The sequence below is a fragment of the Eutrigla gurnardus genome, assembly GCF_963514095.1.
Source record: "Eutrigla gurnardus genome assembly, chromosome: 9".
NCBI classification, from domain to species: domain Eukaryota; kingdom Metazoa; phylum Chordata; class Actinopteri; order Perciformes; family Triglidae; genus Eutrigla; species Eutrigla gurnardus.
This window is the reverse complement of record NC_139923.1, coordinates 2,146,670-2,166,350: the sequence shown is the minus strand read 5'-3', so window position 1 is coordinate 2,166,350 and position 19,681 is coordinate 2,146,670. Positions and strand designations below refer to the sequence as shown.

The following is a 19,681-nucleotide window of genomic DNA, read 5'->3' as shown; positions in this document are numbered from 1 at the left end:
TGTACTTTATTAGTAGTTCCGTTGTATGCATAGGTAAAGATTGTACTATATTTGTATGAAAGTTTTAGCTATTTTACAGATTAAAATTGTTCTACCTTTTCAGGTCCATTGAAAAACCACAGCTCTTTGAGTTGACTTTTTAGAGATAGGTGGTTCTCACGGGACAGCAGTGGTCCAAACATGCAGTGATTTTATAGAATATGATGCACTGCTTCAGAATAAAGCACCCAACAGTGTACTGTATAAATTATTTAATTGGGACAACCTTAAACATCTACAGCAGCAAATAGCATACAGACAAAAAGCCTAAAAGTTGATTGAATAACTCTTGAATAACAATTCACGTAAACCACAGCATGTCGGATTCCCCTCCGAGAAACGTTTTGAAATATAAAATGTTCACAATTCCTTGAGCCTGATGGATGAAGGATCTGTCACAAAATTCTCCACATAAAATCAGGCTAAACAGTAAAACATACTCCTCTGATTGGAAACAACATTGATCAAGGGCATGTTCAGCCGAAGCTTAGCACAAAGACTGGATGTGGGAAAGGGCAAGCAGTGTCCTCTGCTTCTGGTCTTTGTGCTAAGCTCAGCATCCACCTATCTGTTTTGGACGCACATAAACAAAACTGATTTCCAGCTTGTTATTAGAAAGAAGAGGCTTTCCCCAAAATGCCGACTGTTCCTTTCACGATGAATCTTTCACCGCCCTGATACATCAGCAAATGTCTGATGAATCAGACGGACTCAGCCGGTGGATCCATCTCGTCTTGACTCTGGTTGGCACAGTCGGACACAGTGTCTTCTCTGGACAGCAGGTTGTTTTTGCGGAGGTGGCAGGCCTGCTGGTAGGGGGGTCGTATGGGCGGCTGGGTGGGAGGTGTGTACTGGTACTGCTTTCCAGCACCCAGCTGAAAAAGAGAAAACATTGCTCACTTCCATTCCACTGGGACTTTCATATAACAATGTTTCTGTGTTTCACTCTGATTCACCCAGTAAAGACAAACCCGGGTCTCCTTACCTGCAGAGGGTAGGTCCTGTCCGAGTCAAAGGCGCTGAGGTCACCACACGCCAGGAAGGGGACAATGACACGGTTCGGACCCGCTAACTGGTTAAAGTCTACATCTAGGGGACAGAGACCAGAATCATGCAGGAAGACTAAAGAATGATTCAATTCATATTTGAGCTACAGGAAGAGACACGACAGGAATGCAACCTTTCAAATCACATGATCCTCCCTTCACAATGACATCCATAACAAATAACACACATTCACCAGTAGCTTACTGATTCTTCTTCTCTTCTTGTGCTCCTGCATCATGTTTTAGTGTTTACCATTAACCCATCATTTAGCCACAGGGATCACTGTTCAGCAAAAGTTACTTTAGCATTAGTGATAGGTTACTATCATTAGACATCCACTTTAAAGACAGAAGAGGCAACAAGACAATGAGGATGAAACATTTAAGATTTTTTTTGCATTTGTCTAACTGATCTTTTCAAACATGAAACACATGTTTGCATAATAGAACAGGAGCTTTCAAATAGGGAAATTAGTTAAACAGAGCCGGCTGAGCTGTCAACAAACATGAAGGGAAGTGATGCTGCTTCTGTCTTCCAGCGGTTTTGTGATTCTGTTCTAAAGTGCGTTCACATGTGGTGTTGTCCTGATGGGCGTGTAGTTACCATAGGAATGATCCAGCAGAGGGTTGGACATGTTGGGGATGTAACCTTCAGGAGGAGCGTAGTTCTGACAAACAACAAAGGCCTCTACACACACACACAGACAGACAGACAGACAGACAGACAGACAGACAGACAGACAGACAGACAGACACTATAAGTCAATGTGTCAAAATTATCACAATGTAATTGTTTTTAAGATTTGGTGCACTAAAAAGGTGTATAAAGAGTAAGAGCTCACCGATGCTTGAGTTCCTGCTGCTGCGAGGTTTGGCACAGGTCACACCACGGAAGAAGATCTTCAGCTGAGAGTACAGCAGCGTTACGTCTTTACCTCTGAAGATCTGATACACAAGAGGTCAACATTTATTTCAAACAGAAATTATATACATATATATACACGCATATATATATATATATATATATATATATATATATATATATATATAAATAAATGTTGACCTCTTGTGTATCAGTTCTTCAGAGGTATACACACACACACACACACACACACATATATATATATATATATATCTCTCATAAATGTCTATAGAGTATATATACATATATAAATATATATTCACATCTACATATATACACACACACACACGTGTGGCGAGTTAATCGAGTGAGTCCATCTGTGTCCATGGCTAATCTCTCATCCTGCTGCAGGAAGATGGATCCCACCCACTATATGGTGAATTTCAACTTCTCCCATCAGGCCGTAGGTACAAAATGCCTGCCTGCAAAACAAAGAGATACAGAGGCAGTTTTGTTCCCTCAGCTGTCAAAACGTTAAATAGTCAATAAGTAATTAAGCCACTCACTAACTTATTATCCTATGGATTGTATTTATTTATTTATTCTGACCTGTTTTTTTTTTTTTTTTTTGTATCTGCCATGATGGCTTGCATTTAGTATTTATTTATCTTTTGATAGTAATACCCTTTTGTATGCTTCCTATCCATATTCCTATGTCTGGAGCACTGTTGTCACTTTTATGTCTATGTCGGTCGATGATGTTAATGTTGTCTGCGTGTGTGTGTAAGCAGCCAATTCTTTCTTTGTACCTGCAACCAAATCTACCATCCATCCATCCATCCATTTTCTACCGCTTATCCTGTATTTAGGGTCGCGGGGGGGCTGGAGCCGATCCCAGCTGTCATTGGGCGAAGGCAGGGTACACCCTGGACAGGACGCCAGTCTATCACAGGGCCGACATGTAGAGACAAACAACCATTCACACTCGCATTCACACCTACGGGCAATTTAGAGTCATCAATGAATCTATCCCCATCCTGCATGTCTTTGGACTGTGGGAGGAAGCCGGAGAACCCGGAGAGAACCCACGCTTACACGGGGAGAACATGCAAACTCCACACAGAAGGAACCCGGGCCGACCCGGGAATCGAACCCAGGACCCTCTTGCTGTGAGGCGAGAGTGCTACCCACTACACCACCGTGCAGCCACCAAATCTACCTTCGGGTACAAATAAAGTTACCTTACCTTACCTTATTGCATAATATTTTGGATGGCCAGTTATGGCTGCATGCTCAAGGAGTTCTCATGGATGTGTTCTCAAAACACCTTTTATTGCCCCTTTCATAGTGCCAGTGACTTCCTGCTGACTAGTGGTAAGATAAGACAGCTGAGTGCATCGCATCACTCATCATTCAAAGTCCTCCATTCCGTCTGCTGTCAGGCTCTTAAACCTCCACAGTAGTCTTTGGAAATTAACACTTAATACGAGTTAATTATATATGAGTTTCTATTGCTTATGTATCATTGCATCAACCTTATTTATTTAGACTTTTTTTTCTCTTTGGTTTATTTTTATTCGATTAACTACTACTTTTCTAATTTTGAACTGTACACTCGATGCCCAGTCTATTGTTTTTCTCTCTGACATACTCCTGTGTCCAGTCTGTTGTCTATATGTACACTTTGTCTAGGCTGTGGACTGCTAAACTGAATTGCCCTTTGGGATCAATAAAGTTGCTTGAACTTGAACTCTCACATGTACAAGTCTATTGTTGAACGGAGTCGTAGACTTGCACGTGTGTCCATACACACTCTGTACATGCATACATACATGGAAGTTAGTTTTAGGAAACAAAACTACTTAGGAAAAGAACACGGTCGATGTAATTTGACTGACTAAAGACTCCCGTGACTCGTCACTCACATGAGTCACGTGACTACTGACAGTAATGATTCACGTTACTAACGACTGATGTGACAAAATGTCAACTCCACTTCTAGTTTTGCACAGAACATAAACACACCAGTCTCCTTGAAAAATGTCCCCCACCCACACCAACCCACCCACCCACCCACACACCCACACCCACACCCACACACACACACACACACACACACACACACACCGTGGAATAGCATACATACGCAGCCATCTTTCTAGTTACTAAATTATCTGAATAAAAGTTGGACTGACCTTGGCCACAAAGGTCCCTCCTGGTTTTAGGACGTGAGTTGTGATGTTCAGAGCCTGAGGGACAAACGGGTGTCAGTACTACATCACAGACCAACAGGTGAACGCAAACGAAGCTCTGCACTCACAGCCAACAGGAGCTGAGCCTGGATGTACTCGTCCACGTCATGGAGCCCGGTGACTATGGAACCAGAACAGGAAATGACATCAGACAGCTGAATGAAAAGGGAAAAAAAGCAGGCGAGGACAGACAGGAAGTGGGTGTCTCACCATCTGGAGCTCCATCACACACCACCAGGTCAGCTGGCTGACCCTCAAAGTGACGGATGATCTCCTGAGCTGTTGACACCTGAGAGGAGGAAGATGAAACAGCTGGATTTAGTATCAAATCCTGAATCAGTGCCCAGATTTAGTTCCAGGAACGTGAAACCCCAAAAGGAACCAACAACTAACGTTATGTATTATGTTTCAGTAATTGTAGAGGAGAAGGTTTATCAGAGTTCCATGTTCATTCATTGTCCTCACCTTGGTGATGTCTCCCTGAATCTGGGTGACTCCTGGAAGAGGAGCCATGGCCTGCAGGTCCACAGCCACAATCTTCACTTCCTCACCCCCCTCACCCTTCTCCTCTTGCCCTCTAAGTGGAAAACAAAACAATGACATTATCGGTATTAGAAAAGTATCAGGTGAGTCTACGGTTAATAAAAAAAAAGAAAAGAAGTGAAACCTGAGTTTCCGACTTAGGACCTGACTCCAGCTGCCAGGGGCTGCACACAGATCAACTGCTCTGTTCACACCTGAGTGACGAAAAATACCTTAATAAATAAATGTTTGACAAATCAGACATCTAATAAAGACGAGCACAGCCAGGACAGATGCACGGATGGAGACCAAACCATTTTCAGGGGGCTATACTGAAGGCGAGGGTTCCCGTTAGGTTCAGGCGTCTCACCTGTGAACAGATTAAACTCGTGGTCGAGCTGCAGCAGCTTGAAGGCGCTCCTCGCTCTCCAGCCCTCCTCTTTGGCCAGACGGTAGTAAATGTCCCGCTTGTCTTTAGAGGAGCGACCCATTCTGACCTCTGACCCCTCTGATGGACAGAAAACCACACACTCACTAGTAACAAACAGCCACATTCGTACTGGTTTCTCCTCTTACAGTGAAATCGATGCAATGATGATAATAATAATGATGGCTCGTGATAATCACTCATTTTTATATTCTTCCTATTTATTTTTTTATTACCAAGTACATTTTTATTATGTATTGGCAATGAACATTCGTTCTAACATGACAGCATAACTTGCTGTCATGTTAGAACGAATACTATCACTCCGTCTTTTCCAACCAAATTGCAATGTGACAAACGACTATGTTAAACAACTATGTCAAGATTTTTCACAAATGACTGGCGATTAGTTTATTCTCTGTCAGCCGAAATGAAAAGCGCATCTTAGTGAACACCAAATGTATTTGATCATAACTTAGTTAACACTGGCATCGTGCTCAAGTCCCGTTAATCAGATCTAATTCACTTTTTTAACGGGGTTTGGCGTAGAGAGCACAAGAAACGGTGAATTTCATGGCTGTCAGAGCTTATGGGCTAATGTTAGCTCAGCGTATGTCGCAGAATTCAAATGTATACCTTTATGCTAAACAATACATGTACAACAATAACACCATTTCTCATTTAAACAGTCTATCTACTAACAAACTGGTTTGCTTACTGTTCACGTGCAGCTCCGGGGTTGACCATAGAAGGACCCCTGCTGACCTGATAGCTGTCTCTGAAGCGCCAGTTCAAAATGACGTTACACATGAAAAACCGACAATTTCTCCTAAAACATCAAATACTGGTATTTATTTTTTCACGACTATTTCGGTGATGAAGACTTTACCAATACATTTTTCCCTTGCAGTACTTTCAAATGTGTCTCTGTGGTCTCAGTAACAGCCACACGGTGTCGCCGCAGATACGTGAAACTGCTAAAATTACTTTTTATTGTTCTGTATGAAAGATATATATATATATATATATATATATATATATATATATATATATATATATATATATATATATATATATACACATATATATATACACACACACACACACACATACACACTGTAACCTGAAAACATTTTTAATTTCAATTTAAGTTACTCAGTAATTTCGACATTCGCTTCCTTTAAGTCAACTATGAGCCTTGATAATCCCATGAAATGATCAACAAGAAAAGAAAAAAAAATTATGATGGCATTAGATTCTAAATTCATTATAAATAATAAATCCATCCATCCGTTATCAAGCACTTATTCTGTTCAGTGTCATGGAATAAATAATTAAATGGTCACAAAATTGAGTATTTGTTCCAAGTTGCAAACTTATGTCATTAACCCCTCCCATCAATAACTCACTGAAACAATAGAAATACAGTTTAAAGGAGCAAGAGCAAACACATCACACAGTAGATCAGTTTATATAAACACATTTAATGTGGAAGATCTCCATGAAAAAAATAGTTTTCTGTCAGAATTGTATATTCAACACCAAAAATGGAAGGAATCAGTTAAAACACGAACCAGAACACAATTGTATTCTTGTTTTCAGGAAGAAAAAAAAATACAAAAATGAAAAACATTTTAGAAAAGTTAAGACATTTTAAATAAATAACCAAATGACGAGGAATGTGTCTTAACTAAATAAATAAAACGTACAAAATCTATATATTGATCGATAGATGGAGAGAAAATACACACAGTACCCTACATTCAAAATACAAATCTGAATATTTGCATTGATGCTGCATTTTACACCCAGAGACTGAGAGAGATCAAATGATGAGAAATCTTTGTGGCATCAATACTGATACTCATCATCATGTACACACACACACACACTCAAACATCTCAAACAACAAACAGCCCTGATTAAACAATGACAACAAGCAACCAGCTTTCATGAGGAACCTCAACCCTAGAAATATGAAGATTTGCCTCAGGAGTAAACCTGAAAATGTATCAGTAGAATCAGTTAGAAGAAAGAAGTAGTAAGAAGTACTTTAAATCAACATTTGTGTTGATTTAAAGCCTGTATTCTATTCAGGAAAAGTCCTCACCCGTGTTTACTCAGACACAAGGAAACACTGCAGTATAAGATACGTTTGTTACATAACAAAATGTTCATACATTTAGGTCATAAATTACCTAAATGTAAATACTCAGAATAAAAGTATCCAAAGAGTCATGTTTTGGTATCAGAACTGAGATGTTGACTGTGTGTTTCAAATCTTCCACCATGCCAGCAGGTGAGAGTCCTTTGCCTGTTCTTCAAAGTCCTGGGGGCGTTTTGACATTTTGGGAAGCTGAGAAGATCCATCCAACGCTCTAAATGTGAAGCTGCAGACAGCAGCCAGTTAGCTTAGCTTAGCACGGAGAATGGAAACGCGGTTAAAACAGCACCAATAAAACTAGTTAAAAAAAAATTTTCATTGGAAAATAACTCGCCTGGATTCTTCTGTATTTTAATCTATTTTGGGTTGGAGTTTTACTATTGAACTAAAGAAATCTGGAAAGAACCCTCCACTCTTTCAGAACGAGTCACGATCTGCAACTCGCAGCAGCTTTCAAACTCAAGGCACTGAAACAAGAACACCAGCTGCTCCATGTTAACAGCAGGGGGCACTATGAAGCAATACAGAGTCCACCTCATCCTGAGCTGTGACCTCCGCTTGGTCCCGTCACCAGAAGCAACGTCCCTGCAGCTACAACGCCACACACATGAGGTTATTTCAAAGCAGGCAGCTGTCAATCAGCCTCGCGCTGACCAATCAGAGGCTCTCCTGGCTGGAGGAAGAGGAGTCAGCTGTGATGGCATGGAGCGTGATGCCACCATTGTCTGTGTGCTGCTCGCCGCTGCCCGTCACCCAGGGGTGGAGGAGGATCTGTTCCAGGGTCGGCCGGTCGGGTGGCTGTTGGTTCAGACACCAACCAATCAGCTGCTGGCACTCTGCGACAGAAATTCGAGGAAATTAAGAAAATTACATTTTTGCGTTGCGTTTCTTTTCCAGGGATGGACATGGATGTAACACCTGGCTCTGCGATCTCACCAGAGCGGACTCAGACTGACCTGGGGAGACTTGGCGTCTGAAGAAGACCTGTGCTGTCAGGATCTCCTCATCCTCCTCGAAGGGAATGTCTCCACAGACCATGTCGTACAGCAACACGCCGAGAGACCAGACGGCGGCCGAGCGGCCGTGGTACCGGCGGAACCGGATCCACTCCGGAGGACTGTACACTCGCGTACCTGGAGAGAGGAGGGGGGAGGGGCTTTAAGTATTTTATACGTTCGATAATCTAAGACAGTGATCTGGTCGAGGCCCATAAATGCTGCCGTAGTAGTGACAACAGTAACACTAAATGTGCAGTGTCAGCGTGAGTGTGTAGTAGGAGACAGAAGATCGTCATCATCATGCCACTAGTTATCCACTTCTGGAAAATAGTTCCTGAGCAGAATAAAGACACTAACATCATCTGTCCTCACCCTGCATTAAAGAAGCGGTGCATGACGGGATGGAAGTCACCGACGACCTCAAGCCTTAAACTAAATTCAAGTCTGTCAAAAAGCTCTTAAAAAAGGAAGTGAGCACTGGACATAATAGCCACACTTACTTAAAACTTCTCACTTTTCCAAAAACTTCAACATTTCAAACAAATATGTCTCTAAAAGTTGTCCTCACTGCCTAAAAACACCCCCCTTCCTGAAGTTGTCAACACAAACACACAGACTCACCATCAAACTCAGTGTATGCGCCGTCCTTGAGGAGGGCCCCCGAGCCGAAGTCGATGAGTTTGACCTGACTGGTCCTCAGGTCCACCAGCAGGTTCTCGTCCTTGATGTCTCGGTGGATGACGCCACAGGCGTAGCAGTGACGCACCGCCTCCAGCACCTGCAGGAAGAAGCCGCGAGCCGCCGCTTCGTCCAGCGCGCCGCGCTCCGTGATGTAATCAAACAGGTCCTGGCCCGGCTCGGGACGCTCCATCGCCATCAGCCAGCCGTCTGCCCGCTCCCACCAGTCCAGCAGCCTCACCACGCCGCCAAACGCCCCACCCACCTTCTTCAACAGCACGATCTCAAGAGGAACCACCGCACCACACTGAGGGAGAGATATATCACCAACTCACTTTCCACAATACATTTCTCATTGTAGACAGATCAGATAAAAGCAATACATGCAAAACAATGAAGTACTGTCAAATACTCTTACGGTTAAATATTTGTATTTACATTTAACAACTTGACAAAACTAAATGTTATGTCATGCTCAATAACGACAATCCTGCTCACGACCCATATCGAAACCCGTTCCACCACATCCCAAAGGTGCTCTATTGGATTGAGATCTGGTGACTGTGGAGGCCATTTGAGTACAGAAAACTCATTATCATGTTCAAGAAACCAGTCTGAGATGATTGGCGCTTTATGACATGGTGCGTTATCCTGCTGGAAGAAGCCATCAGAAGATGGGTACACTGTGGTCATAAAGGGATGGACATGGTCAGCAACAATACTCAGGTAGGCTGTGGCGTTGACACGATGCTCAATTGGTACTAATGGGCCCAAAGTGTGCCAAGAAAATATCCCCCACACCATTACCACCACCACCACCAGCCTGAACCGTTGATACAAGGCAGGATGGATCCATGCTTTCATGTTGTTGACGCCAAATTCTGACCCTACCATCCGAATGTCGCAGCAGAAATCGAGACTCATCAGACCAGGCAACGTTTTTGCAATCTTCTATTGTCCAATTTTGGTGAGCCTGTGCGAATCGTAGCCTCAGTTTCCTGTTCTTAGCTGACAGGAGTGGCACCCGGTGTGGTCTTATTTGAGTTACTGTTGCCTTTCTATCAGCTCGAACCAGTCTGGCCATTCTCCTCTGACCTCTGGCATCAACAAGGCATTTGCGCCCACAGAACTGCCGCTCACTGGATATTTTCTCTTTTTCGGACCATTCTCTGTAAACCCTAGAGATGGTTGTGCGTGAAAATCCCAGTAGATCAGCAGTTTCTGAAATACTCAGACCAGCCCGTCTGGCACCAACAACCATGCCACGTTCAAAGTCACTTAAACCTTTCTTCCCCATTCTGATGCTCGGTTTGAACTGCAGCAGATCGTCTTGACCATGTCTACATGCCTAAATGCATTGAGTTGCTGCCATGTGATTGGCTGATTAGAAATTTGCGTTAACGAGCAGTTGGACAGGTGTACCTAATAAAGTGGCCGGTGAGTGTATGTCCTGCTTTGTAATTAGTCTATTGTCTATGCAAATAGTGTTTTTAATTTTTTTGTCAATGTTTTCTTGTACACTGGTCTCTGTTAAATCTTGGTCCCAATGACACTGTCTTTTTCATTCAAATATGAACGAAATACAACTGAAGTGGTAATCAATCTGAAAGGAAGTTCTTAGAAAACAGTTACTCTGTAGGTATAATCTCACCAGAGAGCTCCACTCGGTCACTCTGTCCCTGCACACATGCTTCACTGCCACCTGAAATAAACAGAAAACACCATTAATACGCAGCATCTATATGTATATAAGATACAATATGAAAGTGTAGAATAAATTATGTCTATGTTAAAAACACATAAGAGCCGTCATAATGAAATTCGATGACCAAATTAAGGGATTTCCGCACCAGTTCTGTATGATTTTATGAAATTATTATTAAACTACTTCCTGTTCCCCAAAGGGTATTACGTGAAGTAGCAAGATACGTTTTCAATACAAGAGGAAATAAAGCTCCATAGACAACATTTCTTTGTGAAAACAAAGACCACATGCCAGGGAGAACTGGGCTGTGTAAAGCTGCACAGCTGACAAGTGAAACAGGAAGTACATGAAGAGACACTGTCTGCCAAATAAAAGCACAGTCAAAAAAGGTGGTTTTCACATACACAGGATTTCAACTTGGTGTTTTGGTTATTTAAAATAAACATATTAGGAAAAAGAATTATCAAAAGCAAGTACTGCCCACATGAAGAAACAAATAGAGAATATTAAAATGTACATAAACAATGAAAACACGATAATATATACAATATATCTGTTAGGTACAGCAGCTGCTATACTCTGGAGATGTTTTAATTGAGTGAGTCCAAATATATCATCATCTAAATTCAAATATTTAAATAGTAATCAAAGACACAGTTACTCTGAAAATAATCTGGACCCTGACTCCTTCTAAGGTCTTTTTAGAAAATAAATATACCTACAAAATTGGATGCAAACCTTAAATCTCATGCTTTAAGATTTTCCATTAAACAGCTTTAATATGAATATTACCAATAATGTGCTGAGATTGTCAGCTGCCGTTTCTAAATTCAATAATGTTTTGACCAGAGCTCCTTAGCCAACGTGAGACGAGATGTTTACAGAACAATGCTAATCTGCAAAGATGAGGTACATCTCAAAAGGTGTACCTCTTGTGCAGAGATTATTTTGTCACCCAGTGTTTCTCATATGGGCAGTATGGGCATCCGCCCAGGGCTGCCTTCGTGGAGGGGCGGCATGAGCGCCCGCACAAAAAAAATCGTCAAAATTAAAGCAATTTTCAAAATAAAATACCGCAATTGACAAATGCGTTATTTGTGTATCTAAACTCGCACTGGGAAACAGGAAGAGAAAATACATTTAATAAATGTGAAGAGTAGATAAACAAATATGTGTATTTCAACTGTATATCTACACTGTCTACTACCATACACACTCTCTCTGTCTCTCTCTCTCTCTCTCTCTCTCTGAACGGATAAATAGAAGAAGTGTACTAACTTTTTGGTTACAGAAACATGGCATATTTATTTTATGAGGTTATGATAAAAAAAAATAGCTCTGAATGAACAATAGCTGAGCAGAAGCGCTTGTCGACCGTCGCGGAGAATTACCGTCTGGTCTGAACAGGGGGGCAGGGGGGGGGGGTCCATTTGTGTGTATGTGGGGGGGGGGGGGGGCGCTGGAGGAGAGGGTCGCCCAGGGCGTCATGAAACCTAGGACCTCCACTGTTGTCACCTATTGTTAACAATGTGAAGAACACAACACGTTTGAAGACGATAGTGCGGCTTTTATTTTGAAGGCACAACCGGAAACGCAGCCACGTGCAGCGTGCAGCTTGGTGCTTTAAGCCGCGGCCATGTGCTGGGATCAAAACAAAGCAAGTCCCCGCTCTTACCGGCAACCCGTCCGCGAGGCGGACAGCCGAGTAGACCGTGCCGAATCCTCCGCTGCCGAGCACCGAGCCCAGCCGGTACAGCTTCTCAAACGGCTGCTTCTCCGCTTTGGCTAAAAAAATAACAAAGAAGATACACATCAGGACTATATATGATTTGAACGGGGATCCTGTAATGTTGCGCCAAAATCTGTACCCCCCCCCCCCGTAAAAACCCGTTTATAGCCCGGTGTTTTGCCCCCTGCGTGCTGTTGGTGCACGGTTCCCCACTGACTCTCAATGTACTTGTTTTTATCCGCTCATAAAATACTCAAAAATCCCCGAAGATTTACGGTCACATAACCGAACGTCCTGAGATGACCCAGTTGTTCTCGTGCCAGCCGTTTAAAAATGGTGGACTGTCGACAGCATCAACTTCATCTCAGATATCGAGAATTTAAACGATGTTAGCTTTCTGGTCAAGTTAAAACACACACAAACACAACAGTAACACATGTTGGCACAACACCTGTCTTTCAGACTGTTTCCTTAGGGCTTTCGCAGTATTTTGTAAAAATAACGCAGGGCATGTATACTTGTTAATGTACTGATAAATTCCAGAGGACAGCAGTTGGCTGGACATGTTCAGCCGTTAAAGTGTTGTTTAGCGGCATGTCGTTAACACGTTACCTTGCTGCAACTTCGCCGGCACATCCATGCTGGACGAGATGTGAGAGAGGGAGCCCAGTTTAGAGCGCAGCATGCTCGTGACCTCTCCCGAGAAAATCACAATACACGTGGAAAATATTCACGGAAATGTTGACGTAATGAATCCCAGATAACAGCAGGGTCGTCGCTTCTTTCTACGCGCAAAATGAGACGGTTACACGGCGAAAAGCCACCCGTTAGTCCCGTTCAGCCCAGCCAGACAGTCCCCGCATCAAACGAAGCTCGCCGCTGTGCCTCGTGTCTCTCACCGCCGGTGTCAATATTTACAAAGATCGGATAAATCCCTCCGCCTGCCGCCACTGAACGTTTAATAACATTAGAGGAACCTCCGCTTCGTACCAAAAACTAACAAGTGTATAAACAGCTGTGTGACGCGTGTTACCGGTTCACGGTGAATATAAGTCGGTGACGTGAAAAGGGAGCCCCGAACCAATGCGAAATAGGCGGTCTAATTTTTCGTAGTAGGACAGGCGCAGGGATTCAGAGAGGGTCACTTCGGCAGTGCTGCGGCTCATCAGACTGTTAGAGAAGCTGCTTCAAAAATAATCACATCAGAAAAATCTTAATAATTATAAAATAATAATAAAACCACCCATTAAAAATAAGACTGCTAATGACAATAATACAACGTTTTAATACATATTACTATAGTGAATATAATAACATATCTATGACAAAATCCCATTGTTTATCTGCAGGTGAACCCATTGCCCTCATCCTGACTCTATAGTGGTTTCCTACATTGCCCAGAATGCCTTACAAAAACACCACCGTCGCAAGCATGAGAAAAGTAAAATGACACTGATTTTATTGTAACGTCCATTTCAGTTTCGTTTCCATTTCGTAAAACCTGAAAACATTTTGTCTTTTGCTATATAATTATCCAATTCCATACACATTCCGACAATATGTTCATATCATTGGATACATCTTTATGAATCAAATCCAAATGAGCTCATTATGATTATTTAAAAATGCAATGATTGATTTCGGGGCAGCAGACACAAATTGTAATTTCCACATATTAGTCGTGTCCCAATCATGCACGTGCAGAGGATGTTACAGCGGCTCACATTCACTGAAAGGCATTTCTTTAATCATTCAATAAATATATTCTAACACTAATTTCACAACATTGTTAAAGGGCTATTACAACATATATATTATTACTATTTAAAACAAACCTGTGACAGATGTTGGTACAAACACAGTTACATGACAGTTAAAGCTATGGTCTTCGATTTGTAATAAAATAATCCATTCAGTCTATCAGTCGTAGGCCTGCATAGAAATTGACCAATGGGAGCCATTGCTCCGGAAGGCTCCCATTGGCTCGTACCCTCCATCCAATCCCCTCGTCTCCCCTGCTCCTCGTCATCCCGCCTTGTCCCCTCCCACTCCCGCCTCGTCGACTCGTGGAACTGTGAGGGGAGGAGTTTGGTTGGGGGGGACGGGATGCCTTTTTTCAAATCTGTCTCAGAGGCTCAACTGATTTTCAGAAGGTAGACCATAGCTTTAAGGATATATTCACGGCTTATATTGTGGTTTGTAGGAATGTCTTTCTCAACAGCAAGGAGGAGGGGATCAGAAAAGCCATCTTTACATTCCACTAAAATCACGAGAAGGAGAGCCCTTCTGAGGAAGATTTGAGACTCTTTAGCTGCTAAATGCTCCACTTTGTTGACCAGCTAGTCTCAAACGGTGTCTGTCTGCTGTTACCTTTAAATAACTTATTTACACCCCCCAACGTAATATAGGCAAGGCAAGGCAAGGCAACTTTATTTGTATAGCACATTTCATACACAAGGCAGACTCAAAGTGCTTCACATCATGACATGTCATACAACAAAGTGAAAAAAAATAGAAGAATTAAAAGAAAATAAAGGACAATTTAAAAATGCATTACAGAAAGAAAAGGAGAATAAAAACATATTTGCAATAATTAAAAACAGTTTTCAGTCTAGTTTTAAAAGTGGTCAGAGTTGGGGCAAGTCTTACATCTTCAGGAAGTTTATTCCAGCCATTTGTTGCATAGTGACTAAATGATGCTCTCCCGTGATTGTTGTTTACTCTGGGAATCACTAACAGATTGGTCTCAGAAGATCTTAGTGGTCTAAAAGGCTTATGTAGTGGGAGCATATCAGTGATATACTTCGGCCCTAGACCATGTAGTGATTTATATGTGAGCAGGAGGATTTTGAAATCAATCCTCTGACACACAGGGAGCCAATGTAAGGATTTAAGAATTGGTGTAATGTGCTCACATTTTTTGGTCTTTGTAAGAACTCTAGCAGCAGCGTTCTGAACAAGCTGTAGCTGCCTGACAGTTTTTTTTTCGGAAGACCTGCAAGGAGACCATTACAGTAGTCTAGCCTACTAGTAATAAAGGCATGTACAAGTTTTTCTAAGTCTGACATGAGCCCTCTAAGTCTTGCTACATTTTTGAGGTGATAGTAGGCTGATTTTGTTACTGATTTAACGTGACTGTCGAAATGTAAATCAGAATCCATAATAACCCCAAGATTTCTGGCTTTGTTTGAGATTTTCAGGGACAGAGAGTGAAGGTGTTGAATTACTTTAAACCTTTCTTTTTTAGCACAGAAAACAATTATCTCAGTTTTGTCCTCATTTAGTTGTAGGAAGTTTTGGCACATCCAGTCTTTGACTTGCTCAATGCACTGGCACAGAAGATCTATGGGGCGATAGTCGTTTGGTGATAGTGCTACATAGATTTGGGTGTCATCGGCATAGCAATGGTGGTCAATGTTATTATTTTGCATGATTTGTCCTAATGGGAGCATGTAAATGTTGAATAAAGTCGGCCCCAAGATTGAACCTTGGGGGACTCCACACGTTACATTGGTAGGTTCTGATACAAAGTCGCCAATGGAAACAAAATAGTTCCTATCTTGTAGATATGACTTGAACCAGCTTAAGACTGTGCCTGAGAGCCCCACCCAGTTTTCCAACCTGTCCAAGAGTATTGTAAGGGAGGTAGGGGACTACAGCTGATTCGTTAGGGTTGATACAGCATCCAAGGTGGTGTGTCGGTCAGGACACAATAAAGGGGGAAGACCGGCGTCTCTTCAAAGGCAGGGTTTTATTCTTATGTGTACACACACGGGCAGTTGTTTTGCAGTTCTGAAATAATAATAAACAATAATAAACAATATTATTTCTGATGAGTTTTTTATGCACTCACATGAACCCTATATATAAATGTATACACGTATCTCCTGTGTATTCATCAAGATTTGTACTCAAGCAACTTAGATAGACATGGGATATATACACACACTCCCCTCTGCTGGCTAATCGAGGGAAAAAGAACTGGTCTCTCACAGACTGCGCACATGTCGGCTCTCAACGAGCAATTAACGACAGAAAAAAACCCAACAACATTAGCAACACGTAACTGCTACGCATAATCAACTTTTAGGCTGTAGAAATTACATTGTGATCTGTAGCAAGGTGAGGATAACAAACACGGCAGATAAATACACACATTTCTGCCGACACGTTTAACAGGTTAACGAGGCAATAAAAGATACTAAATACGTGACATGAACGATACTCACGTTTGTTCATTCACTTTATACCCGTAGTGTTAAAACAGCACACCTCCAAAAACACACGTCAAAAAACACAGGTAATCTTCGAGTATCTCAGGTACATAACTAACTGGAAAAAGGAGCGAAAAGTTCTGTTAACATGACCGAAGGCTATCGTCTCTCTGATGTCTTCGCACCGTACCGTCACCACTACCCGTAGCAGCCGGAAAAAGGCTATGCTCCACCTTCAAAATAAAAGCCTTTTATACAGCCGCCCCCAAATACGGAGGTGTTTATACTTCTTCTGAAGTTGCTCTATGGGGTAAGTATGCTGGGCCAAGCTGAGGCGACCAGATGTGAAAGCACCGTCGATCTTATAACTGACCCTAGGGTTTGCAGTTGGGGACACATGGAAGGATATCTTATGTCCATGGAGCACCTGGATGTCCTGCCGGACCGTCCGCAGAGGAAGATCTTCTGGGGGCCCCTTGATTCCCAGTGATTTGGCTGCAGATGGTAACAACATGGACCGCTCTGAACCATCATCCAGTAGAGCGAAGGTGCTGAGACTACGCTCTTGATGATGTAGAAGCACTGGGACAACCTTTAACATGACCCGATTACTGACTCCAGGTCGGTCGAGGTAGAGGGAGTCAGAGGCAGAGCTAGTCAGGCAGCTCTCCTCCTTCCTTGTAGCCTCCTTATTGCTTCTCTCTGGCCTCAGGTTTATCTCATGGAGGGCTAGGAGGTGTTTCCCTTGGCAGATGCTGCAGGGTTTTTTCAGCGTACACTGAGCTGCTTGGTGGTTTCGTGCGCAGCGCCAGCACCGCTTGTTCACTTGAATCCATTCCTTGAGTTGCTCTTTAGAGAGTTTGGCGACCTCACTGCACTGACTGAGGTAATATTCATCACTCTGACAGTATGCACAGTAGGCTTTCTTGGCAGGTATCTTCCTTACCGGATGGGAAGTAGAGACGTCCTCAGCCGGCTCTCCGAGGCAGTGTAGGACCGTCACCATGCGTTGCCCAGGACGAGTATCAGGCCTAGGAGGCTGTCTTTCCTTGTTGGTTCTGGGGCTGACTTGGCTGTCGAAGCTCATGCACCAGGACTCGTAGCTGAGCCACTCCGACAGATCATGCAGGGTGTGTGAGGTCCCAGGCTGCTTGTACTGATGGCGTCGGAAGTCAGCTCTCTGTTCCGCAGGAAGCTTGGTCAGGAGACGAGCTACATGGGAGCCGCAACTGAGTTCGATCTCTCCCTCTGGGCCTAAGGTCTTGAGTAAACCCACTAAGGATTGAATCTGAAGAGAGAACCTCTGAAAGGCTGCAGAGTCACCACGTCTGATTTCAGGGGCTTCTAGGACGCTAGCTATCTTCTTTAAAGCTAGCTGATGAGGCTGGCCAAATCTGCTGTACAGAGCTCTCATGGTGTCAGTGTAGGGGGTGGGGGAATTCAGATAAGCATCAGCTATTAGCTTAGCTTCCTCCAACTTCAAGTGATCCACAAGGATCTGGTACCTGAAGAGTTCCGTAGAGTCTGGGGGGAGTAGATTCTCCAAGGTGAGGCGGAGTCTAGCGAACTCACTGGGGTCTGGCTGAATGAGCTTAGGAATTGTAGGTTTGGGACCTCGATACACTAATTCCGACACAGAAGCCTGTACCGGGTGGTGAGTGGGGAGAGAGCTGGGCGTCACCCTCGTGGCCGTTGGGAGAGGTACTGGGGGTCTTGAGTCCGTGTAGGCAGGAGCGGGGTGAAAGAGTGACTGAGAGGGCTGAACCAGGGTATGAGGCAGGGCCTGGGCATAGGGGGTAGGATGGGTGAGATGGTGATTTGGGGAACTGCGAGGAGGGTGGTTCTGGTGGTTGTCCTGTTGCCCCAGGTTGAGGGCACCCATGCCCTTCAGTAGGTCGTGCTCAGGTTCAGGCCAGGGTGGAGGAGCAGGCCAGTCCTCCTCAGCTTCTTCCTATGACTGGAGTGACATGTGATTGGGCTGGGATGTAGCTGCACTGGCTTCGAGGGGTCTGTAGCTGCTGTGACTTGAAGCTGAGCAAGTCGGCTGTTCCATATCCTCCCTCAATGAGCGGGCTACATCAATTAGCTCCTTAATTTCTTTCCGTGCTTCGTGGAGTTCCTTTAAGGTAGACTGAAATACCTGTTGGGATTATAGCAGCTTTGCATTCTCTTCCTGAATGGCTCGGATGTCAGGATAGAGAGAAGGGTCTCTGTAAGAGCTCCACTGGGATGAGGTGGGAGCTCCAGGTAGGATCTCTGGAGAGTTTCTCCTCTGGAGGCGACCTGGGGCTAGCTGAGGTGTCTCGTAGTGAGCAGCATCCCTAGGGAAGCCAAGGGGAGGCTGAGGTGAGGGAAGGTGACTCAGATTAACTGGACCAAACTGGGGGAGGAAAGCAGCCTTCTCTGGGGGAGGGGGGGAGAGTGGCGGTCGCCACGATGATGAGCCTCGAGGATGATCATTCGTATAGTCCACATCATAATCTTGGAGCCTGGCAGGTCGACGTGTCTGACGCTTGGGTCTCACATCAGTGAAGAACTCTTCCTCTGGCTGCATCTTGAATGCTGTATCCGGCTCGAAGGACCAATGTAAGGGAGGTAGGGGTGTTGCAGGACTGGTCGGCGGTGAAGTGGATAAGGACAGAGGCAACTTCTTTTCCACAAATAACGCTTTTTATTTTCCTTTTTTCGAAAACTTTTCCTTTCAAAATGTGCAAATATTTACAGCGTCCCAAAATAAAGTCAGATGCAGAAAATAGCCTAAACAAAACAAAAGTTGCAACATGCAAAACAAAATGGCTTCAAGTTTGCCAGGCTAAATCCCTAGAGTGGACCCTGAACAAAACTGAACTACAGCCGACCGTACCTTACAGCGAGACATCCTCACTACAATCCCCGTCTGGAGCATTCTACAGGCCTTCTATACCAGCAGCTCCTCCCCACAAGACGAGCCCAGTTGCAAACAAATCAATTAACTAAATAACTAAATTTCCACATGAAAATAAACAACTGAAAATAACAAACACAAAACACATAAACACCCAAAAT

General features: G+C 43.5%; 2 protein-coding genes across 3 annotated transcripts; both read right to left on the bottom strand.

Moving 5' to 3' along the window:
* Positions 1-236: 236 nt before the first annotated feature.
* On the bottom strand, positions 237-6,004 carry ftsj1 (FtsJ RNA 2'-O-methyltransferase 1). 2 transcript variants are annotated; one of them, XM_084018201.1, is made up of 11 exons: positions 5,867-6,004; positions 5,092-5,229; positions 4,867-4,936; positions 4,665-4,776; positions 4,410-4,488; positions 4,268-4,320; positions 4,143-4,196; positions 1,928-2,030; positions 1,690-1,773; positions 1,025-1,128; positions 237-914 (listed from the first exon to the last, which is right to left on the bottom strand). In XM_084018201.1, exons 2-11 carry the CDS (start codon positions 5,210-5,212, stop codon positions 741-743), a joined length of 954 nt encoding a protein of 317 aa, XP_083874327.1. In that variant the 5' UTR covers positions 5,213-5,229; positions 5,867-6,004; the 3' UTR covers positions 237-740. The 2 variants fall into 2 exon arrangements, with proteins under 2 accessions (XP_083874327.1, XP_083874326.1); XM_084018200.1 differs by having other exon boundaries at positions 4,665-4,936.
* A 1,339-nt stretch (positions 6,005-7,343) lies between these two features.
* Positions 7,344-13,301, bottom strand: LOC311018149 (serine/threonine-protein kinase pim-3-like). Its single transcript, XM_084016962.1, has 6 exons — positions 13,035-13,301; positions 12,369-12,478; positions 10,640-10,690; positions 8,932-9,295; positions 8,269-8,445; positions 7,344-8,148 (listed from the first exon to the last, which is right to left on the bottom strand). Exons 1-6 carry the CDS (start codon positions 13,105-13,107, stop codon positions 7,970-7,972), a joined length of 954 nt encoding a protein of 317 aa, XP_083873088.1. The 5' UTR covers positions 13,108-13,301; the 3' UTR covers positions 7,344-7,969.
* Positions 13,302-19,681: the final 6,380 nt, after the last annotated feature.